Source organism: Gopherus flavomarginatus, chromosome 7 (genome assembly GCF_025201925.1).
Source record: "Gopherus flavomarginatus isolate rGopFla2 chromosome 7, rGopFla2.mat.asm, whole genome shotgun sequence".
NCBI lineage: Eukaryota > Metazoa > Chordata > Testudines > Testudinidae > Gopherus > Gopherus flavomarginatus.
In genome coordinates, this window is record NC_066623.1 from 15,514,827 (window position 1) to 15,539,903 (window position 25,077).

The 25,077-nt window shown below is 41.3% G+C and overlaps 1 protein-coding gene across 2 annotated transcripts in view; it reads right to left on the reverse strand.

Moving 5' to 3' along the window:
• Positions 1 to 125: 125 nt before the first annotated feature.
• Positions 126 to 25,077, reverse strand: part of SEPTIN8 (septin 8) — a 77,955-nt gene continuing 53,003 nt past the window's right edge. The window contains exons 5-10 of one of the 2 annotated variants that reach the window (XM_050962748.1): positions 23,390 to 23,551; positions 20,807 to 20,903; positions 19,409 to 19,577; positions 19,020 to 19,152; positions 17,085 to 17,275; positions 126 to 6,844 (exon numbers count right to left, since the gene is read on the reverse strand). In XM_050962748.1, the coding sequence (XP_050818705.1) occupies positions 6,790 to 6,844; positions 17,085 to 17,275; positions 19,020 to 19,152; positions 19,409 to 19,577; positions 20,807 to 20,903; positions 23,390 to 23,551 (807 nt within the window). In that variant the 3' untranslated portion in view covers positions 126 to 6,789. Of the gene's footprint in view, positions 6,845 to 8,869; positions 11,894 to 17,084; positions 17,276 to 19,019; positions 19,153 to 19,408; positions 19,578 to 20,806; positions 20,904 to 23,389; positions 23,552 to 25,077 lie in introns of those variants that run through there. The other variant, XM_050962749.1, reaches the window with a different exon arrangement.

The window sequence follows — 25,077 nt, forward strand, 5'->3', positions numbered from 1 at the left end:
AACACTCAGACACATTGCACATCTGCCCTCCTGTCTAGCTTTGAGCTTGTGGGTAGTTTCCTGCCGCTCAGCTGCACAATTCATCCTACACTACTGAACAAAGCCAAATTTTAACCTCTCTGTATTCTGGTCCAAGTGGGGCTAAGCAGAGACCTGGTATACTTATCCCACTTTGTATACGGTTTCTTCATTCTGAAAGGCAAACTCACACTGAAAAACCTATTCAGAGATGTCACCATTTCCCCAGTTAGGAACATGACTTGACACTAAAAGTGAACAGCAAAATCTACAAAGAGTGCCCATTGCAACGAAGGTATTCTGGCAGCTCTGTACCTTTGGGAGCATGCATCACCTCTCAAACACGTATTCTAAGGTTACAGCTGTATCATAAATGTACTTGTTAGACTTCTGCGCAGCCTCAACAGAAACAAAATGTCACGTCAGCTAGCCACGGCTATGTTATCTACGTAAAGATCATCCATTAGAACTTGTAAAACTCCACGATATATCGCTCAGACATACTTCCTGTTCTTTTAAGGACAGAAGAGCTGCTGCAATGGTCTGACTCGAGCTCTAAGGAAGACAGTATTATCTTTGGTGTTATGCGATACATGTAAATTTCCACACCTGTAAGAGAATACAGCCTGAGCTTGTTAGCACCGGTTCCCTTATTGACTGAGCAACTAATCAGCATGGGAAGGTTGTGTATACTGTTTAGTCAAGCATCCTAAGGATCAGTAATACCAGAATTTAGAATCATGTTGCCAAGTTCAATTTCATGGATCAGTATTTTCCTTTTGCCGCCCTTCCCGCCCCCCCCTTTTTTTTAGGTACAAGTCATCAATCACAGATTACTCTCATTCCAAGCAAGATTTGCACTGGTCTCTCTTCACAGCATTATGAAGGACTTCAGCGTATTCTGTTGCCAAGTCATTGCGGCAATAGCAGCTATGGCTAAACTGTTGTGTATCATTATCAGATTAAAGAACCACTTTATTATAGAGGTTCTACCTGCCATTGCTCCTGGGCAGAGTTGTACCGATTCAGCCAGCTTTGCACTGGCTTGTGAAGGCCTGGTGTGGTTAGAGCTGGTTTTGGCAGGACCACTATTTTGCCAGAGGCTTGGCGTGTGCATATTTATACCTGTGTAAAGCCAGGCATAGGTCTCTCATAACCTATGGGGAAAATGTATATTCAGTGGTGCTTACCCAAGACTATCAAAGCTTCTGCTAACCAAACCCAGCCAGTAACACGTTTCTAGCAGAGAAGCAGCTTGGGCTATAAGACTGAGCATAGGACAGAGAATCAGGAACGCCTCATGTCTAATCCTGGCTCTGCTACTGACTGACCATGTGATCTTGGGAAAGTTATTGAACTTTTGTGTCTGTTTCCTTATTTGGAAGATGGGGATAAAATACTGATTTCTCTCTCTCACAGAGCGCTGTGAGGATCATAATTAATGACACTCATTTGTGGAGGGAGTGGTTTGTTCTTTAGTGGAATGTTCTCCTATGCCAATGTGTCACACCAGGAGAGATCTGGATGCAGAATATTATTGCAACATAAGATATGAGAGAAGGGCCTGCTTTTCTTCTCTCCTACGCCACTGCAGCTCTATTGACTTCAGCAGAGTTACTCCTGATTTACACTGGGATAACAGAGCAGAACCTGGCTTCAGGGTTTTTTTTTTCTATATTTTAATACAAGGTGAAGTTTTGGTAGTGGAAAAAACTCTTCCTGAGCCCTTACTCGATTATTATACTTAATTCTGTAATTAGGGAAATGGAGAATTTGGGGGAGGGGGGTGGGGGGGGGGAGTATACCACAGTTGATTCTGGATCCCTTTGCTGATAGTCTGTATGGATGGCCTAGCCTGGGTTTCCACATTGACAGTCCTCGTAAAGAAATGCCAGAGACTAATTAAAGAATATTCCCAAAGAGCAACATAGCTCAGCAAGACAGAGCACCTTGTCCAGTATGGTGAAAAGGCTTAGGTCTGCTCTCACCCCTCAATTCTGAGCAAAAACACAAATTATTTTGGATTTAGCCTCCTTCAAATGTTCAAACCAAGGCTCGGCAGCTTTATCCTGCCCTGGACAAGGGAAAGGCAGTTTGGGATTTTGGACATTGAGCTGCTTTCCATTCACACTCAGACATTAATGCATCATTGTGGCATGAGCTTGGCCACTGGTCATTCACATTAAGGTTCAATCCCTCAGCTAACATCAAATCACAACAACTGAGTCATATGGGAAAATGAGCCAAAACACTTTCACTATGTGATCAGAAAGGGGTCCTGTTTCCACCTGGTTTTAGGAGAGAGACAGAATGGAGTTTTTCAGTCCTGTGGACACACCCTCTTCTTTTGAATGGTGTATTTAGCAGGCAATTTTTCCTGGTGTGAAACAGCATTTAATGGCACACTAAGGGCTTCTCTACACTAAACAGCTATTAGGGACAAGCGACACAGCCTTGTCACTAAAAGTCAGCATGTGTAAACGCTGTTGGTATTTTGCCGACAAAATACTTCCACCTTGTGAGCAGCACTCCTGCCGACAAAGCTGCGTTCACACTACCACTTGCATCGGCAAAACTTTTGTCTTTTGCGGGGGGGGGGGAGGGAGAAGGGGCTTTTTTAAGTACCCATGAAAGACAAAAGTTTTGTCAACAACATCGCAGTGTAGACAAGCCCTAAGAACTAAACCATGGCCGTTCTCCAGCAGATTGAGAAAGCAGAAAGCATAACAAGGATAGCATTCAACTGGAGGGGTGAGGTTTGTTTTTGTTGTAAGCCTTCAATGCACAACTAATGACACGTCCCAACTTCTGCACACTGCAAAATAGGTCAGCGTCTGAAGGTCTGATAAAGGCCTATCGCAAACCTTTCTAAGCTGATTTTTGCATTAGGTATCTCATTTAATTCTGAAATTTCTTGTATTAGGAAAATTATTTTTTTAATACTAAAATATTCAAATATGCACACCTCCACATCAGTTAAAAACAAGTAACTGTCCAGAGTGCATCTGGACAGTTCTAAGTGAGCTCCACAGTGATGGATATGGGCAGTACCTATGCCAAGGCAGCCTGGTGGTCAATTAAAATCCTGGATAATCAACATCAACTATCAGAGATGGGGTCGTCTCTGCCTCTTGCCTTACCCTGGTCAGACCTCCCACACACCAGAACATACAATGCAAGTACCTTTTACACAGACGTGCCATAATATAGGAAATCATCTACTATAAGTAATTTGTGGGACTGCTTAGCCTGTAAGCTGTTTTCTGATAAATCCTTCAGATACTGTTGCCTTCCAAGCAGCTTGAGATTCTGAATCAGAATCAAAACATGAACATGAACTGAATGTAGAAGCACATGCATACAGAGTGAAATAGTTTCCCATCAATGTGGTTGTGTTTCTCCTTCATTAAATGTGTGCCACAGAGATTGGCTGTATACCGCAGTTAACATAGTATATTACAAACAATCAGATCTAAATGTAAAGATGCTTTGCTATGGACCTGTATCCACTAGCATCAGGGCATTTCATATAATAGTCCAACCTTTGATCACTACTTGCTGCACACGTTGTGCAGTTAATCTAAAAGAGAAGGTAATTTACACAGTTACACATATTTGGAAACTCCTGTGGTCAGACCAAGAAGAGATCCAGAAGCAGAGCAATAAAGAAGAAAGATTTGAGATTCAAAATTCTTTTGCCCTTACACAGGTTTCTGAGAGGAACAGATGTGCTGAAACTTGAAGCAAAAGTACATGGCTACAATGGGCTAAAACTTCTCCCCTTTAATAACAGTAACATAAGAACACTCATAACATTTAGTCCCATATCCCGTCTACAGCTGTGAACAATACCAATGCTTCAAGAGAAGATGAAAAACCTCTAAGTAGAAAATTATGCAGCAATGTACCTGTGGAAACAGTCTTCTCTCAAACGCCACAGAGTTAGTGGCTGGCTTATGTTTTGAAGCATGGTTGATATTACTTATAAATTTTACCCTACTTAGTGTAATTGACAATATCATATAAACACCTAATCCTTTTTTGAACCCTGCTATGCTCTTTTGTCTTAATAGACAGCACGTTCCATATGGTAATTATATTTTATATAAAATGTTTCCTTCTACATCAGTTTTAGATTAGTTTTGTTGGCTTGTCTATGCAATTCTTTCTAACCTGTCTTCACTGCTTTTTAGTTCAGTAACGTAATGGTGCACATGGTTCAATGTTCTGTACTCTAACAATGCAGAAGAGGACCCCTTCATCGTCTGCTTTTGGTACTGCAGCACCCTCTAGGAGTTTTCAGCAGGTCTCCCATAATCTTTTCTCTGCTAGGCTTGTGGTTATTATAACTGCATTCTTCTTCTTGAAAGATGTAGTCATGGCCTCCCAACAAGAATTACACAGACTTTCCGATAGTATTCACTTTCAATCCATCTGTCCAGCTATGAGACTATCAGGATTAATTTACCTTTGCAAGACGCCATCTTTATTTCAAGACTTGTCTATGGAGTTAGTCTGTCTTAAAAAACCAACAACCCATCCACTTATATTTAAAATATAGTAAAAGGCCAGGTAAAACTTGTTCCGTTGGAGGCAGGGACACAGACTGTCACCCCCAGGGTACCCAAAGGAGACAGTGAGAGGGGCAATCTTAGACAGGCTGCCAGCTCTGAATTCACCATCAGTGAAAAATAAATAAATACTCAGAACCTGGCCTCTTCTTGGCCCCAATCCCACTTCCATTGGCATGCGTGGGCATTTTGCTATTGACTTATGTGAGCAGGAGCAGACAATGGCGGGCAATGCAAGAGGCATGCACTTGCCTAAGGTTTTTTCCTTCTTGTTCTTTACTGACTGTAGGAGTTGAGATTCACCTTACAGTAAGTCTCCCAGCAGGTACTGCCCAGGATCTGGTACCTCAGGGAGTTTGCTTTGGTCATTGCTGGGGAGTTGCAGGGTGTGTGCCTGAGACTTTCAGTAAATGTATCTCTGTGATCGAGTGTATGTAAAAGGCACCAATGCTCTGGTGATGGGAGCATTCAGTGCATGTTGTGATAACAAGAACTTTGAGCCCTCTCTGGAGCAGGCAGCACACACGCACTACCCGTCTCAATATGCACACACGTTTGCTCATTCATGCAAATTCTGGGCACATTCTGTTCAATGGGCGCTTCGTGACAGACTCTAAGATTTGGCACATTGTGGAGATCACAGAAAGCTACGTTTCTTTCCATCCTGTGGGCCAGCTCACTGGCTCCACTTGGCTCTTTGCACCATTTAAGCACTACAAAGAGAGTAGAAACCTCCCTCAAGACACTTGCCAGGGTCTGCCCTCAGATGAAGGGAGCCCCCAGCAGACATAGCTAGCTCCTGCTCCCACCTCCTCACAGGCCTACCGCAAGGCACGTGTTGGGGCAGGGATAGTGGCCAGAACAGGATGTGCTCTGGCTATCTCCATCTGGTGTATAGGTAAGAAAGTTTAGAGCAGCACCAATGTTGCTGAAAACCTGCACCCCAGAGAGAGAGGGAGAATCAGGGAGCTGTAACCAGCTCCTTATTAGCCCCGACTCTGCTTCTATCAGGTTTTTATTCTTATCTATTTTGAAAGAGACAAACAGGGTAAAGGGAACTAGATTTATGGCTAGGGTTATGAATTGGGACACATAGCTTCATTTTTTCACTGAACATATTTAGGTTTACTAGAAAGTACACTTTTAAAGTATATATTCATTTCACAATTCAGCTTTTTATTAAACCTACCTTTGGTGCAGTGAAGATTATTCCTGTAACTAGTTTATGCATGTTTTTAAACAAAAATAAAAAATGGGCTTCTGCGTATTTCTATACATTTGGTTTGGTGCAGAGAAAGTGTAGTCTTTTAACAGTATTTGCTTTTAGGGGAAGTGGCCCTCTGGCAGAAACATATAACCTACAATCCTGAACCCTACAATGTTCAGATTTCTAGCTTTAGGCCCTAGTGCAGAAAACTAATCCCCGTCATTAACTACTGTAATTACATTTAGTTGTCCTTTAAAATGGTTCCATTATCACTCAACACATCAACAGATAATTTGCAGATAGAGAAGAATTCTGGAATTGCAATCCAATATTACCTGGAACTGAAGAATCGGGTGCAAGCACAGAAATTGGGGACAGAGGAAGTTTTAGGAGAGGATTTTTAAATATGAGGCACATGTATTATCATTGGGAAAATTGAACAAATAAAGGGGTTCTTTTGGCTATAAAAGTTTTCACTGATAAGCTACATTAAAAAAATTATACAAAGTAGTTATTGCTAAGAAATATTAGAATCCGGCTGATATGTTAAGGACATTAGAAAGGTCTCTAATTACAATCGAAAAATCAAATTAAGAGGAACATATCAAAATCCCATTACTGTACAATGGCTGCTTAAGCAGCAAGCTGAAAATCCGATTCATGCTAACAGACCAAGTCGGTTCCTCTGCTACTTGGAAACTTTAACAGTGTAAATGCTTATGACTACTTTGTATAGGCTCTTAACCCAGAGATGATTAGTATCTTGGTTTTAGTGCACGTCATGCATTAGCCGTAATTAGCAATTTATCTTTTAGTGAGTATCTTAGATTTCATTTATCAAGAAACCTGTTCAAGAGAACTTGTCCAAATCAAAAGATACAGTATGTCTTAGTCCTTGCTATATACTCTCTTCTGTGCAATATATTGCAAGCATAAAGGTGAAAGCACCAATTAATTTCTTCTGCATGAGATGTTTTGGCCTTAACAAATCTTCTAATTAACATGTCTTCCTGATGTTATGGAGCAGGCACTGGGAAGACTAAAAAAGCTACAGAAAGAACAAGAGAGAGTCAATATTTAAGTTGCAGGTAAATTGCATCAAGTGTAGAGAGCATAAAAGGTCAAAGTAGCACAAAACCTACAGTTGCACATAGGCTGGTAACATGCAGCGCTAGCCATGCACAAGGCACACCTGACTTGAATGGTGGTGTATTTGCGGAAGATTTCATGTTGGAACTGGGATTTTTAAATCAACTGGAGAAATGTGACCATCATCACACTGAAAAAAATCTCTAAAATAAAAGATATTCCACAGAGACAGTAGGAAAGTGGAGCCCGTCTCCCTTGTACTCAAGTTTAACCATAATGGAGGACCTCTGGAGACTAGCTAGTTCAATGAAAACACAATTTTCTAAGATTAAGTGCCAAGAGGCCAAACCTGTCTGTGCCTTAGAGACTCTATAAACTTAACCACTACACAATCCTCCCTCTTAAATATCACAGAACTAGGAGGCAAGAAATCTGGGTTTTGCTGCAGAGCCAGATATAGGTTTGCTGTGTGACCCAGTTGTTTGATCTCTTGTTTTCTATCTTCCCCAGCTGTAAACTGCAGATAATACTTACCTCATCTGGGTGTAGTGAGGCTTAACATCCACTAATGTTTATAAAAAAAGCTTTGAGATCCTTCGAAGATGGTACAGAAATGCAAAATATTATTATAAAGGTTACTTCTGTGGGAGAGAGAAGCCACCCTGAGAACTATTTTACCAGGTCACAAAGTGTTCACCATTAATTATTACCAGTGCAGCTACTAAAGAACTATGTACACTCTTCCATCACCTTCTTTACACAGAGACTTTAGAGGCCAATGTTTCTTTAAATTCCAGTTTAGGATGTGATTAAGTCACATCTGCTGCTTGGGATTCTGTGGGAAGTGTACTCATCTAATAACTCCAACATTTAACAATTCCTAACTCTGTGATCCAGGCTGGGCTCCCAGGCCGGGTTGCGATAGTATCGTCAAGGCCATCAAAGGTCGGTCAATGGTCATCTGCACACTGCACATGCCTTCCTTCTTTCACTCATATCCATTCAAATCCCCAAAGCACCAACTATTATGGAACACTTTTTATTTTTAAAGGTCAGAACAGCTTTGGCCAAAAACACAACTGGAGCAAGTGTGGCATGTTAAGGTCAAATTCTGCCTGGGGCTGGAATTAAGGTTGTTACTTATTAAGTGCAACTGTAATTTCTGAGTCCAGTAGCTTAGGCCAAACAGACAGAGACACTAATTCCTCAAGTTATACTTGATTTAAGAGTTAGCAGGGCCCCATGGAAGATGCATTCAGAAACAGACTCCAGTTAGATTTTTAATTAGCAAGTCTCTGCAAAATAATTTTGTGCATTTGTTTTCTAGGGTTGCTGAGTGAACTAAGGGCACGTTGTGCCCCTGCCTAAATGTATGTAGCTTCCATTAACATTGAGAGGAAGTGTTCAGAAGAAGACTAAATCCCCCATCTTTTCATGGAGATCCTGTAATGAGAGTCTGGCCAACGTTATATCAGAGAAACATCTGATAGACCTATTCTTAGAGAATTACACAGTGAAAGACTGCTTATAAGCATCTTGAAAAGCATCATTTGCCTAACAGGAGAGAAACTTAAGTTAATACTTAAGAATTTTCCCCAAGATAGAAAAGCATCTTTTTGTACACCATATGATACATTTACTAGTTAGTTATTTTTATTTCATCAAGAGCCCAATTCAGGAGGGGAGGGATAGCTCAGTGGTTTGAGCACTGGCCTGCTAAACCCAGGGTTATGAGTTCAATCCTTGTGGCAGACATTTAAGAAATTGGGTTAAAAATCTATCTGGGGATTGGTCCTGCTTTGAGCAGGGGGGTTGGATTAGATGAGGTCCCTTCCAACCCTGATATTCTATGATTCAAAGTCATAACAGAAAACAAATACTGTATTTGGGTAAGCTTGCAATAATTACACTGTTATTTCATTAGGATGCTATTAGAGGACTGAAGTTTTAGAAAAGTACTGTCAAATAAACGACACCACAAAACTCAAAATAAATGTGAGATTTAATAAAAGAAATAAGTACAAAGTGAACAGAAAGAATTGAAAGTCAAAAAACCAGTATGAATGACAAAGTGAATGAATGCAACACTTTCCGAGAAGCATGTTAACTTTACAAAAGAGCAGTTCCACAAATATCTCCATATTCTTGCCAAATTAAAAACAAAAAAACCCAGTACCCACTTCTGTGTAGAATCTGCTTCATGCACACATAAAAAGTTTATAAAATTTAGAGACATCCAAAATACATTTTAACTTAAAAAGCAGAAACAATACATGGTAATGGGTGTTTAAATGACAGAAAATGAATAACTTTTCCATTAATGCCAACATTTTAGAGATGTATGTTAAAAAAATAACCAGGAAAGATATTCTAATTGGATTGCTCATTCTGAGTATAATTTCTGAAGCAATCTTTATTTTCTTCTAACCTACAACACAAGAGGTAAATCTTCAGCTTGGAGTGAGATTAGTGTCACATTACATTGATAACTTGTTAAATAAAAAGTAAGTACATAACTAGCTTAATGCACCAAACATTTAAATTTGGTCTCAGGCAAAAATGAAAAATCAAGTACTAACAAAAGAAGAAGCATATACTGACTTCTGTTGGGGGAGAATATTATGGTCTATCAATTCAAGAGGTTAATAATGACCAGGGGAGTTGAGGTCAGTATTTAACTAAAAGGACAAGGATGTTTACCACAACATGAAGTCAATGTATATGTAATAATAATAATTAATAATTAATATATTGTTACATACATTCTGAATGTCTTCAGAAATATCTGGAAATCTCTCTTATGGCCACGGATATTAAGCTTTTATTTTTATCATTATTATTATTATTTTTAACTAACATACTAAGAAAACAATAGTTACAGCTCTAGGAATAAAAGTATTCTGATCGCTGATGAGTCAATCAGGAAGAAAATATTTGCATAGATGATCTTGTTGGCTGCAGCATGAGATCAGGAGAAAACTACTGACTGAAATCCAATCATAATGCATTTATTTGCATGTGTGATCTAATTAGCTAACTTTATTCCAACTCTCAGTACTGTTGGCCTTTGAGAAAGTAAAATAATATAAACCAGAAGCTATTGCTTTATTCATGTGATTAGTCCACTGATCTTTATGGAACTTCTCACATTCACATGAGTAAGAATACCATGATTTGCTACTAATTTGCCACATGATTATTTTCAGCCAATCATTGTTAGGATTGTCATGTATGTAACAATATGCTATATTCTTTGAGCATCTATTCTAAAAAACATATTAACCCTCAACTTTTGACAGTTATTCTTTACAATATATTTAGTTTAAAGAGGCACAGCCTTAAAATTAAATGGTCAGATCTCAGCGAAGTCCTCAATAAATGTTAATACTCACTATTAACTCTTTCTTTTTAAAATGGCCTGTCTTCAAAAGTACCTGTATAATTTTCATGAGGTTCTTACTTACAAATATCAAGTAATACTGTGACATGATTTTCAATATATTCATATAAAAGGCCAACATCTGTAAGAAAATATTTCAACACCTGAGCATGTATTAAAAAAACTGCTTTATCAAGACATGCAAGTTGAAGAACCTCAGTATACAATACAGCTAAATGCTACCTCTGAACAGACCTGCTAAAGGCTCAGCTTACAAGGCTATAACATCATCATTTAAAAGTCAGATAAGGAATTTGCCAGCATGTTTGTTTAAAGACTAAGAGATCTCTAAAAATGATTAGAAGAAATGAATGCTAAATAAAATGGACATGCTCACAATCAACACCTAATTAGCCAGTGTTTGCTGAACCAGTTAACCAAAACTCTAAAGGCACTAAGTGGGAGCTAGTATAAAATATTTGTTTTCTTTTAGACCAGTATCTGATGAAATTTTTGAGTCTACTTATTTTTAGCAAACACAACCACGTCTAAATGAAAAAGATACAATCTACCTAACACACCCATATTCACCAATTGCCTTGCCTACATCATGCAAAGGGTGGGGCCACTGGCCACTGCCTGAAATAGTATTGTTCCCTATACAGCCCTGTGGGCTAAACAATGGTTTCCAAATATCAAAACAATGCTGAAGAGAAAAAATTGTGAGAGGAGGGGACTAATGGGGCTTGGAGGTCCGTAGCCCTGCTTAGGATCAGGCTACTTGTATTCATTACACATCTGTTTGTGCCTTCATTTTTTTACATTGGAAACAATTTAAAAGTACAAGATGAATGATCAAACATCTTGACAGCAAAACGCACTGGTTAAGTTACAAGTGGAGTTACAAAAATTCTATCATTCCACATAATATAACAAACCCTAAGGAAAGGAAAATCTTCCTATTTAAATGTTCCATGTTAGCAGTAAAAAAAAATCAAAACGTTGTCGTAGGACTTGTATTGCCACTCTCTTTATATTATGCACAGCACAAAGTGTTTAGAGAAATTAGGGTGTTTTTTTTTAAATGACCTGAGAGTAGGTTACTCAGCCTAGAGCACTGAGGCCGTGTTAGGAAATTCAAAGTGTTTTTTTCAATTCTAAACTTATTCAAGTTGTGACTTTTCTTAGAAAAATAAAAGTGTGTTCTTCACACTACTTATAACTGTAGAAAAAAAATCAAATCAGGAGTCCCATTAAGCATTAAAAATTAATGTAATCTGTAAAGTAACTATCAATTAGTAACATTAATTCTGATAAAACAATTATGGTCACTTCACAAGTGGATGTTTGCCCATCAGGTCTGAAACAAAACAAGCCTGCTCATTTTCAGGATTAGTTGACTGTGTGTCAGAAAATTTACACAGTATGACATTTACTTCCTTAAAAAACTATTCATAAGTCCTGTACAGATAACAATAAATTGTTACACTGTAAACACTGAAGAGGCTCATTTTCTCTTTCACTTTGGTCCACTCACACAATGTTATGACAGAAGTAACACAAGGTAGGAAACTCAAGCAACTTAACACATGAAAGTACAAAGTCCACTCTTGGCCTGTGTGCGATTAACTGAAAGAAACAAAAACATAAACAAAAACAGCATGGATTAATGTTATGGAAATTAAACAAAAGCAAACTCTAGTGAAGATATATACAATGAAGAAGACCTGGCATTTCAGGACTCGCTAACTGCATTCTAAACTAAAGGTGGTGCGAAAGCATAATCTGGTTAACAATTGCATTTGTGAAAGCCAACCTCCCTGTCGAAAAATTTTATCTGATTATCTGCAATCCTTAATCCCCGATTTTACTAATCAAAGCTATGAAAAAAATTAACTCTATCAAAATTTAAAACCAAATGTCAGATTTAACGAGCCATCGTACAAGAACTTCAATGAAACAGAATTAGTAAAGCATTTCTGCCAAGGATTCCTACTCTATCTCCCCCATTCCTTCTCCCTGGGCTTACTTATCTCCCACTCCCAGAGGCCCACAGAATATCTATCTGTTCAAGAACAGGCGGATGGTCCTCTGTTCAGATGCCATTCCTACATCCACCAAATGGGCTGAGGAAGCATCCTTCAGGGCTACCTTTGTGGCATTCTCGGGTCCTGATTTCCCAACGCCTGCACCTTGGGTAGTCGGTGAGTGTAAAACACTACCATTATGAGTTGGTGGCATTTCACTCTCTCTTTTCACTGGTGTAAATGACTGCACAAGTGCAGCATAACAGAACTGGACCGTCAGCCTTTGCCAGTTAAGAGAGCAGGAATCAAGACTCCACAAATCCAACCCAGGTCTCTTGTGTGACAGTGCTCTGTACTAACTACAGAGTCAGCTTTATAGAGTGTTAGCCTGACTGAAGTGTTCCACACACAACCCAACCGCACAATCTGGAAGAGGCATCAAAACATGTTTTCAGTAGTATCCACCAGAGGTCACTGCTTGCACACCTAAAACCTATCAGGATTCCGGCACTTTGCTAGTTGAGCTTTTGGTGAAACAGCCCAAATTAAAGACACTGGATAATCAGGCATTTAAACATACAGCTTCCATTAATTTCAATGAGCCTTGTGTGGCTAAATCTCCTAGTCCTCTTGGGAAAAGTTTGCTTAGTTTACTACTAAGCATATTATAACTTGGGCTGGGCAGGACAATGTTTTTTCCATTCCAGGAGATCCTGAAAATTTTTCCCATCCTAAATCAGGATGGAACAAACAAACAAAAAAATCAAATCACAAATTTTCATGAACTGACAAATAAAAAAATTGTTTTTGTTTGGGTCAATCAAAATATTTCATTTCAACTTTTTTTCTTTTTTAAAAAAACCTGTTCAGCATAAATTAAGTTAAATTTTGAAAGGAAAAAAGTCATTTTGACCCAAAAACACAAAAAAACCCTTTTCATTTAAATAACGTCAAAAGGGGATGTTTCAACGATTTCAAAATGTTTTTCCCAACATTTTTTAAGTCAGGAAACTCATCAAACCGACCCTTTCTTGCAAGCAGCTTTGGTTTTGACAAATCAGCATTTTTTGGTGAAAAAATGTTTTGTCAAAAAATTGCTGACCAGCTGTAATTATAACATTCCCTATAAGGGCAGAGCTGGGTGGGATGGATTGAGACATATGACTACATTAATGCTCTCCCATACTCCCTCCTGTCTCCACATGGATATGCAATAATGGTATTTTAAAAAAAAAGAAAAAAAGAAAAAAAAGGATGGAAATACCATTCCAGACAAAATATTAAAAAAGTCAGAGTATTGGCACCCAATGGAGGGAGAATGCAACCTTTTCCAGCTCGAAATTCTTACGTTCTCTACCACACAATCCTGCTTGAGCAGAAAACATTTTGCTATTCTGTACAAACAGCATTCTGGAACTTGCCCCCATATTTATTGCCTCACAATGACTTCTGTAGCAGGCGTAAAGTAAAAAGAGGTGATATTTCTCAAAATGCCAAACTGAACCCAGAATCTGAGATTCAAGACAGAATCTTTCTGGTTTTTCAGTCACAGTTAGTACTAAAGACCCCACAACTGGAACTTATTTAACAAACCTCTCGATGCACAAACCACAAAAGAATCCAGCTCAGTCTCCCATCAGTGCATTCAGAAGTACTTACGTCAGCCCGAATAAATAGTCTGTAATTTTTTCAGTTAGATTCTTACTCTGTTAATCTGTCGTCATTTTTCCACAGTCTCATTTCTGACTGTAACCACCTTGTAATGACAGTGGCAAAACTCAGACTATACAGTCATGGGTTAGTGACGACGGTGTTTCAAATCACATCTCAGATAGACTGTTAAATAATGATTTGACATCTATTTCTAAATGAAGAGCTAGATAATGCATCATGGCTGAGATGCGAACCGTCTGGCTTCTGCTCGCCCAGACTATAGCCACCAATACTACTGCTGATGAGGAATGCAATTCGCGCACATCCCATATTCAAATAAATTAAGTCATAAAATATATGTAAATTAGCACATTTGTGTTTTTTTAACAAAATATTAAACACTGCAAAATTATTAGAGAGAGAAACTGAGGCAGCAAGTGCCAAGTCACCCAGGGATTTAAATGTTCATTTTAAATTCACCCATGAATTTGGGTGCTTGTTAAACAGTAGGCAGGCCTGCAAACTCCCCTTCACAGTTTAATGTACCTCCCTCTTTATCCGCAGCATCCTCTTCAATTGCATTGACTCACACAATCAGGACAAGATGCAACTCAACCTGTTATTCCTGTCTCAGTACAGCTCTTGAGCAGAGGTGGTCAACAAGGCCACACTATGTACTGCTAATGATGATTAATTATAACTCCCAGGTACTGAAGACTATGTCATCAAATCAACACACTAAGCTGTGACGGCCTGAACTACATTTAGTAGCATCCTCCAGTCACAAGATGTACAGAACATTATGCAACATTCAGAGCCGCAACAAAGGCAGCTATTCAGCCATGGACTATATTCACTATATCCAAGGGCAGAGTATCAAGTCATTCTAGTCTTTAAAGATTCTTTATCCTGTAAGGGCAGGGCCAGATTCTGATCTCTCTTATGTTAGTTTCAGTTTACACATGCGTAACTGAGAACAGAATTAGGCCCATTGTCTTTTGTCTAAAAAGCCCCATGACATTATTCAAATCATTTTCATGCAAAATCATTGCTGACATTTGAAGGCTTGAAATAAATTTAGCCCAAAGATCTCAGAGGGCCTTAATTTGCACTACATTTGAATGGATGATCCTTTCATTATAATGTAATATTTTATAACCAGCGCTTGGATTCTAGCTGCAGGCAGCATGTGCACAAAGCATGCGGGACAGAACCAGAATTGGTTTTTACTACATCAGGAAAATGTTAATACAAAGTAAATGCATTAAATAATAGAAACAGTCTTCCCTGGGAGGAAACAAACTACCAACTGAAGTGTTAGTGTACACTGTACTGAAGTTAGCATCACAGAGATAATATATTGGCTTGTAGTACAATATTTCATAGGCAATCTCAAACCTGAAAGCCTGTTGTCAAGAGTAAACTTCAATTATGATTGCTACACCTGATCTTTTTTTTTCTTTCCATTGTCAAAAGCTTGCTCTGGATCTTATGGAACATAAAGAGACTATTTAAGTTTCTCTGTGCAGGAGAAAACAACGTAAGATGTTAGAACAGCGGAGAAGTATAGCAGTTTGTAGGGTGACCCCTTTTCCATTTTGTTCCCAATCCTGCACTCATAGAACACGGAATTCAATGGGAGCAGGAGCAGACCATTTGTTTCACTGTTTTCTCTTTTCCCCTGTCACTTGCATAGGGCTATATTCTGAAAACCATTATTCTCACTGATGAGCACTCTTACTGCAGAAGCATTACTGTTGAACTCAGTGGGAATGCCTAAGAGGCCAGTCACAGAGATACCAGAGTCTGGCCCATAGGGTAGAAGAAAAATCTTCCTCATATCTAAAGGTCAGTGATTCCAAAATAGGCAGGAACAAGACCCAGGGGACCATGATGAATTCATACCTTCCCTTCATTTTTAGGTTCCCTTTTTTTAAAAAAAATTCTTTACTGTCCAGCAAAACCAACAGCCCATCAGCATCCTACAGACACAGCCCCAAACCCTGCAGCTCACAATAATGCTATTGCACTGCCTGAGGCCAGGCCTGAAGAACACTGCACTATTTGATTGTTCTGGAATCCTCCTCTTCTCTCTCCTGGGAAAGAGAGACAACTCGTTTCCCCAGGCTAAACAAGCTAAGCCAGTCCTTGAATCGGCCATCAAGGAGGTGGGCATAAATGTCACCTGACTCTCTCATTCATAAAAAGAACAGGAGTACTTGTGGCACCTTAGAGACTAACCAATTTATTCGAGCGTAAGCTTTCATAGGCTACAGCCCACTTCATCAGATGCATGTAGTGGAAAATACAGTACAAAGTTGTATATATATATACACCCACACAGAGAACATGAAACAATGGGTGTTACCATACACACTCTAATGAGAGTGACCAGTTAAGGTGAGCTATTACCGGCAGGAAAGAAAAAAACCTTTTTGTAGTGGTAATCAAAATGGTCCATTTGCAGCAGTTAACAATAAGTTGTGAGGAACGGGGGGGGCAGGGGGAATAAACACGGGGAAATAGTTTTACTTTGTGTAATGACCCATCCACTCCCAGTCTTTATTCAAGCCTAATTTAATGGTGTCCATTTTGCAAATAAATTCCGATTCAGCAGTCTCTCATTGGAGTCTGTTTTTGAAGTTTTTTTGTTGTAATATTGCGACTTTTAGGCCTGTAATCGAATGACCAGGGAGACTGAAGTGTTCTCCGACTGGTTTTTGAATGTTATAATTCTTGACGTCTGATTTGTATCCATTTATTCTTTTACATAGAGACGTATGTCGTATGCTCAAATAAATTTGTTAGTCTCTAAGGTGCCACAAGTACTCTTGTTCTTTTTGCAGATACAGACCTACACGGCTGCTGCTCTGAAACCTCTCGTTCTTAACAGGCCTGAAAAGGGACAAGTCCATTTTCTCTCCACTCACCCAGGCTTCTATAGGGGGCAGATATAACCGGACCATTTCAGGAGGATTGGAAGGATGTTGGCTTAAGATTTAAAATCCCCTTTAATTTACTAGCTTTACAGCTTCCTTCGTGTGGCGTTTTATTGTGTTTGTTTCTGTCTCAAATGACCACGCTGTTGAAAGAATAAAATGTTTTGAATGGCTGGAAAAGGTTCAAGTTAAACTGCTTACTTTTTCTTGTCTTTATCCTTCTTCAGCGACTGTTGCGAAGTAGCTTGCAAGGACTGAGATTGCAGGGTTTCAACTGCTAGTTTCCGCTTGTTGAAGGCATTCATCTCCTCCTCCAGCTCTCTCCTCTTCTCCTCCACCTTCCTCTTTTCTTCCTGATGTATCCTCTTTAAATGCTCAAACTTTTCGTGTAGCTAGTAGAAGACAGACTCCATTAGCATTGCCTCCATGACTGTCTGCTGGGCTACTGCCCCAAGCCCCACTTCTCCCCAAGGAGCAGCAATCACAGGCTCTTGCTGCTGTGCAGAGTCCCACTGAGGTCACAGAGCTTCACCAAAGGACTGAGGGGCTGAAATTGCTGCTCTCTCTGCAAGACAGGAGCCTAAACTACCTGCTCTGTGCATATTACTAGCCTTTGTATGTAAAGTGCAAGACATGACAAACTCAACATTGTCTGTCTCAATCTCTCTCTCTAGCTCAGGGGTAGGCAACCTATGGCACGGGTGCCGAAGGCAGCATGTGAGCTGATTTTCAGTGGCACTCCCACTGCCTGGGTCCTGGCCAATGGTCTGGGGGGGCTCTGCATTTTAATTTAATTTTAAATGAAGCTTCTTAAACATTTTAAAAGCCTTATTTACTTTACATACAACAATAGTTTAGTTATATATTATAGACTTCTAGAAAGAGACCTTCTAAAAACGTTAAAATGTATTACTGGCACGCAAAACCTTAAATTAGAGTGAATAAATGAAGACTCGGCACACCACTTCTGAAAAGTTGCCGACCCCTGCTCTAGCTGCTCATTCTAATGTAGAACAGCAAGAGGGGAAGGAGGTCTCAGGGCCAGGGCACTGGATTAGGACTCAAAAGATCACGATTCAGTTCCCAGCTTTATCACAGGCTTCCTCTGGGATCTCAGTCATGATACTACGTGCCTGATTTTCATAGCCCCCGTTGGTACCAACTGGAGTTGGGGGTGCCCAGCTCCTCTCAGAAGCCTTAATTTTCAGAAGCATCAAAGTGGCTTAGGAGCCTATGACCTCACTGAGACTTAAGCAATTATTCCCATTGTACAGAATGGGGAGGAGGGAGGCACAGAGAATAACATTTCCAGAAGAATCTGAGCCCCCGCTGACATTCAATGGGACTTACGCTTTTAAGTCACTTAGGGTATGTCTACACAGCATTTTGGAGTGAGCCCCCGCAGTCTGGGTCAACAGGCTCCGGCTAGCCGCACTTGCACTAGTGTCTAGACAGCACTGTGCAGCTGCAGCTTGAGCTGGAGCTTGGGCAATGAAGTCCACCTACTCCAGCAGTTCTCCGAGTTTTCTGTCGGTGACCCCTTTCAAGCAGCAAGCCTCTGAGTGAGACCCCCCTTATAAATCAAAACCACATTTGTAACTACTGAACACTATTATAAATACTGGAGGTGAAGCGGGGTTTGTGGGTAGAGGTTGAAAGCTCAGGACCCTCACATAATAACGTCACGACTTCCTGAGCGACCCCCAGTTTGAGAATCTCTGGCCTACTCCCTAGGTTTCAGAGCCTGAGCGTCCACTCACTCCCGCTTGCTCCAAAATGCTGTGTGGACATAACCTTAGGTAGTTTTCAAAATGTCATCCTCTGTGCATCCCTCTCTGATCTGTACAGGAGAAATAATTTCCTATCATGCCAGGCTACTTCAGGGAGAAATTCATTAACGTTTGTGAGGTGTCCAGATCCCACGGCGATGGGGCCCATGTGAGCATCTAGCTAGATACCACTGCGTACATTTGAGACTCATCCTCAGGTGCTGGGACATGCTACTTGGGGAGACTGTTACGTTACTCTGCTCACAGTATTCAGCTCACAGCTTTCAAGTGCTCACACTTCATCCACATCTGGACCTCAGAGCTGAACGTGTGGCTTGGGCTCATCTCACAGGTCTGATATACTCACCTCTCTTTCCTTCTCTTTCAGTTCTGATTCAGTCTCCTTGACTTTGTTCACAAACATTTGCCTCATTTCTTCCTCTTTCTTCTGCAGTTCACCAAGGAACTCTTTTCTTTTGGTCTCATAGGTTTCTTGAAGGCTGGATAAAAAGCAAATGAGACACTATGGTATTATTCAATAGTGACTAGCAAGGCTACGCCCATCTAAATTGCTTGAAGGCAGAGGCGACAGAGAAGAGAAAAGTATCTCAATCAGCAGAGAGGTTCAAAATCAGTGTTAGCAGGTCTCAGTCTAGTGGCCTGATGTTGCAAGCTCTCTGCCCAAGGGGATTCCAGCTGATGGAAGGTTTGCAGGATCACTATTGGAAATGGATTGGGAAGATAAGGGTCACTCACCTGAATGGCTGACTGTCAGGATCTGTGTCCTTGAACCCCATCTCCTCCAGCTTGCACCGTCTGTACAGCTCATAGTGGCGGGTGTGAGTCTGTTCCCGAAGATCTTCCATATTGACTCGAATCAGCATTTCTCGCAGTTTCACAAAGTCACAATGACTTTCATTCTCGACTAATTAAACAGAAGGGAAGAAATTTCAGCAAACACTGGGTGAGGGGGATTGAGGGGCGGGGAGGATTGCAAGAATACGGGCAGGACAGATTAACCCCAGCGAGATCTCTCAGGGAATGTGTACCTCTGGTGCAATGAGCGAAGCTTTCCAACAGGAGAGCATCGCAGAAGCAGGGCCTTTCCATTTCAGAAGCATCTGCCTAGGCAAGAGACTGCTCTTTACCAGGGTTCAAGGGTCTAGGGCTAGGACAGCATTTCCAAGAGCAAGGGTCATGAGCACAAAAGGAATTAATGGCAGACCTATGAGAGGACCTATGGGACTTGGTGCCTTCCATACACTGCTGGCCAAGGCCATGGGTGTCATAAAAGGATGATGGGGCATGTGCACAAAGGTGGGTGGGAGTGGTTCTGTCACCAGGACTCTGCCTCACTCAAGGAAAAGAGGAAATAAAATCCAGGAAAAATACATTTCCCTTCAACCCAGTTCTATGTGCCGTTCTGAGCTGTTACTTCGACAGTGTGGGGCTCAGGTGAAAGATCCTGCCCAGACTGCAGCACACGCGTTTTGAGAGGGGCTCCAAAAGGAGGAGCAGCACTCGAGGGAGGGCACTTGTACTGCATTAAACATCCCAGCACAGCACAGAGTGAACGCCTCCGAAGCACCTGAACAAGCTAGGAAGGGTTACAGTCCCCCACCTAGACATTCAGCACAGAGCCAGCATTGCTGGGAGGGTCACTGGAAGAGAGAGAGAAGCAGAAAGACCCTCAGGAGCAGCTGAAGTTCCCACCCTGCTCTGAGAAGAGTTCTCGCACACTGTATAAAGCCAACTCTCCTTCCAAGGCTTGAGTTGCATTGGTTACAAAGGCTCTTCATAAACTTCAGTCTAAGCTTTCACCCTAAAATTGGCTGCTCCTAGGATCTTCCCTGCTGGAACCTCTCTGACCCAGAGCTTAGCTCTCTCTGTTCAGAACCCTGCTCCAGCCTGGTTGGAGCAAAGGGAATGCACCTGCCGGTATGACCCAACCGTAACCACACTGCACCTTCAGGCACCTGATGACTTGATTCAACAAAGGAGCCATGAATGGTGATAGAGTCCTCGGGTCTCTTGCCCTGGCACCCACACACTGACATGGCGGTAGAAGGAAGATGTGCAGGAGAGAGCGTGAGCACACACACATGCTGAGAGGCTTCACAGCTCTGAAATGTGCCCTGCTGTTGACTTCCTTACCTTGCACCACCCCCCATGGGTACTGCCGAGCTCTCACCAGCTTGTTTCCAACTTTCACCTCCTCTGTGCTGCCAACAACGGCAAAGGGCAGATGAGCCTGAAACAGAATCAGCCCAGGGATTCAGTGCACATGCTAGAATCTCTCACAGGCATCAGTCTTACAAAGCGACCATGAGCTGCTTCTAGCCAGGCACAAAATCTGTTTCAAAATCATTTATCTCAAGCACAGAATCTTCATTACTCAGCGTGAAAACAATCTCCACTCTGAAACGGCATAGGGCATCCTGCATCGTGCCCAACACCTGCTTGCCATGGAGCGGTGCAGTGCGGCTTGGAGCCAGAGCATGGCACAGCAGGTTCAGGTACCGGCTTTGGCACTGAGTCAGTTAGAGAGAGATTTTGTTAATGCCCTGGACAGTTACTTCCAAACTACAGCTGTTCCCAACACATAAAGCATCACTGGCTTCCATGGCCAGCAAGTAGAGAACCCTCCCTAACAGACTGTTTTTATTGCTGTAGCATCCCCAGTGTGCTAAGCCCTGTCTGCACACAGAGGGTGGGACAAGGCCTTCCTTGAAGAACATACAAACAAAGACACTTGTTAGTGGTGATCTGCACAGCAGCTCACATGAAGGCACAGGATGGGGCGTTTGCAGGACATGTCACATGCTGGTTTAGTTATTAGAGACATAGTGTCCAAGAGTGAGGGCGGAGGGGAAATCACAACACATTTAGGGAACGTGGTATCAAGATGACGTCATCAGCTTTATAAGTGCTGTAAAGTAGGGCGTTGGTTGGACACAGCCCTTACATAGAGAGCTACAGGCACTGTCAGTCGCTCTGTTCCATCCCAAGGCAAATATCAATTAGAGAACGTGTGTTACATTCTCACTACCCTCCTCACATCACCGCTTCTCCCCTCTGTCGTGGCACTAATGCTGGAGCTTGGAAAGCCACGCTGCAATAAGTGTTATGGCAATTACCAGTACAGAATGACCACCCAGCCACACACTAAGCACCAGACAGCTGATCTTCCCCAAACACCAGCACGTGCAGGGTTTTACTATTATAGATACAAAACTGGTCCAATTACCTGCTGGTCAGCCGGCAAAGCTCTCAATAGTCAATGGGAACTTTGCTGGAACAAGGAGCACAGAAAACACTAGGAGGTAGGTATTACAGTGGTAACCAGATGTGGATAGGTATTATGCTCCCTGTTACAGCCAGTATCCAGAGTTCACCACACTGTTACACGTACTGCAATCTTGTTCTGCTTCCCAGGGATTTCAATGGGGAGAGGTTAACAGAGGTCCTTAATTAATAGGAGGAAGTAGACTCAAAAGTAGAACCCATGGAGAAATGTTCCCTCTTCCTCTCACCATGAACAATTTTAACAAAAGCAAAAGAATTTTCATTTTAAACTTTTTTCTGCCTTTTTCAGTTTTTTTATAAAAAAAAAAAAAAAAAAAAAACAAAAAACCAGCAACCAAAACCCAAAATATTTCAGCCAATAGGGCAAAAACATTTTTTGTTTATATTGCAAAATTTTGCCCAATTTTTTCAGTTTTTGGTTGCCAGAACACACCCTCACCCCATTTCCATATTTGTGTTTTTTTGGTTAGAGACAAACACATTTAATCAAAAATGGAAATTTACTGTGGAAAAAGCCAATTTTAGTTTAAAAACCACGAACATCCTACTTCAGATGAAAAATGTCAACCAACTCTACTCAAAAGCACAATTCAGATTCCAGATAGCCCAGTTCATGGAAATAAGCAAGACTCACACTCACTTAAACCAGGGCTGAATTTGGCCTTAAAAAAACCCAACAATACAGCAGAGCACAATCATCTCTATTTTTATTTTATGTCGAGCTCAATCTATTTGGCTTCCTTGGCTTAGGAGACTCTAAACTAGAGCTGGTTGAAATTCTTCATTCAAAGCTTCCCCTCCCCGCCATGAAAAATGACTTTTTTTAAAAAAAGAAAGACGAACAATTTCGGCGCAAAGTTTCCTGTTTCAAAATCTATTAAGTCTTCAACAAAAAATTAAAACTCAAAAATGTTTCAGTTTTTCTCCTCTCCCTCCAACTCTTCTCCATTTTCTCCTTTTTTCCACTTTGCTTCTGAAAAAGGATGGGGAAAAACCCCAAACTTCAAAAACTGAACACTTTTCTGTTTTCTCACCCCTAAAGTCAGAAAATGTCTAATTTTTTCTAAACATTTAAAAAACAAGAAAAAATTTGCAAAAAACGTGTTACGACTTGCTGCAAACCCAGCCTTGAAATATCAGCATGCAATCTATTTTAGAGCAGAACATGGCCTCTCATAAGAACTGTATGAGGTAAGTAACTGTCACACTTTAATTAAATTCCTGTACAGTGAGGTTGAAAGGCACAAACAAAATAATGTCTCTTCCTCTCTTTAGCAATAGCCGAAGGCCTCTGTCAGATGCACTGCTCATCTTTAAAACACATCTAGTATCCACACAACCCCCTTGAGGACCCACTTTGAAATGCGTCATTGTCCAGCAGTTTCCTTTGTTACAATATTCAGAGGAAAGGCAATAAGCAGCATTACTCACATTCATTACGGAGTTGATCTCTGCGACAGCTTCATCATCCGTGGGGAACTGATAGATCTGCACTCCGTTACTGACCAGCTCACTCATTATCTTTATCTTAAACTTGTGCAGCTCGCTCTTGGAAATGGTGTCTGCTTTGGCGATGATGGGGATAATATTCACCTACAATGGAAGCAGGGGAGAAACCAGGGGAACTATTATAGGGCAGATCCGGGAGCAGCAGCCAATCATTGTCCCTGGCTGAGCATCATATTGATGGGTTTAGAGCCGCTATGACACGGACCCTCTTAGAATAGCTGCGCCACCTGGACGGCCCCTTTAAATTTCTTAACATCCCATACATGTTATACTTTGCATGTAATAAGTCAGGCAGCAGCACCAGTACAGCTAAGCACTGGATGGTGTAGGATGCCACCATCTAACTACGTTTTCTGCAACAGTAACTCCTGGAGAAGCTAAACGACAAATGCCCCGTGATTAATGTGGACAATGAGTAGATCAAACTTTCTGCAACACACAGAAAAATCAGCCAAGATGTTATCTTCAGAAATTCTTTTCCTGGTTTTCACCTCAGCCCAGCGAGCAAAGGGACAAGACTTCAGTAGTTCGCTAGTTCCTGTAGGTACAGCTATGATCAATAAAGCTCATACTTTTGTGCTTCACTATTGTCTTGTTTAGGCCATTTCATCCCTGAAATGTTACAGATAGTGTGAAATAAGACAGCGTGATTCAATGGGGGAAGAGCAGAGACTTGCTGTCAGAATCTTTGCAGCAATTTATTTTAACGCTTGTTAAAACGCCCCTTGAGTGCCACACTATGTGTGTGTCCTGCAGATTAAGTGAGCGACTGGGAAATGACACCCAGCTGGGAAGTGCCCGTGTTCTTACTCTTGGCATTACTTAACAGTGTTTTCACATCAGCAACTCAGACCCAAAACAAACACTGTACAGTTATCTCCCTCCAGGTTCTGCAAAGCCATTTCCCACAGCTACGCTAACCTCCACAGGGAGAGAAAGTCATTCATATTCACTGCGTAGCACAGTCTAGCAAAACCTAGGGCCGTTTTGACATTTCTCAGGCAGGAAGCCATTTCACTATCATCTAACACTGTACAGAGCTGGGAAGCCTGGTACACAAGGCAGTGTTGGAGTTAGGGTGGAAAGTCTTCTCTTGTCCTCCCTCTGGAGGGTTCGTGAAGGAGAAAGCACGACGGGGGAGGAAGGGGAGTCTTGGGGGAAGTAAGGAAACAGGCTTTGCTTTCTCTCTGGGGGACCTGACACAAGGAAAGGCAGCAAGTTGTGAATGATTTGTGATGTCTGGGGCTTTTATAGGCCACCCTTGGAGGTGCTGTGTGTCTGATGCTAGACCACACGAAGTCTGAAGACAGCTGGAGTCGTGGGAGTAAGGAAAAATCAGTTTACAGATCTGTCTGGGTCCTCTGGGATACAGGAGGTGACAGCTGATGGTGGTGAATGGCAAGTGCTTCCTGGGGAGCAGGACCCTTTTCAGCAAGTGCTTTTAAATAATTTCCCTCAGCCCAGAAAAGTTACAAACGACCACTGAAAACTTCTGTACTGGTTCCATACTCCAAACAGGGGAACACCAGACTTCAGACAAATTAAGGGAAAGTCTGATCTGTCACCCAATGTTTTTCTATTTCCCGTATTTTTGACCTGCAGAGGTTGGA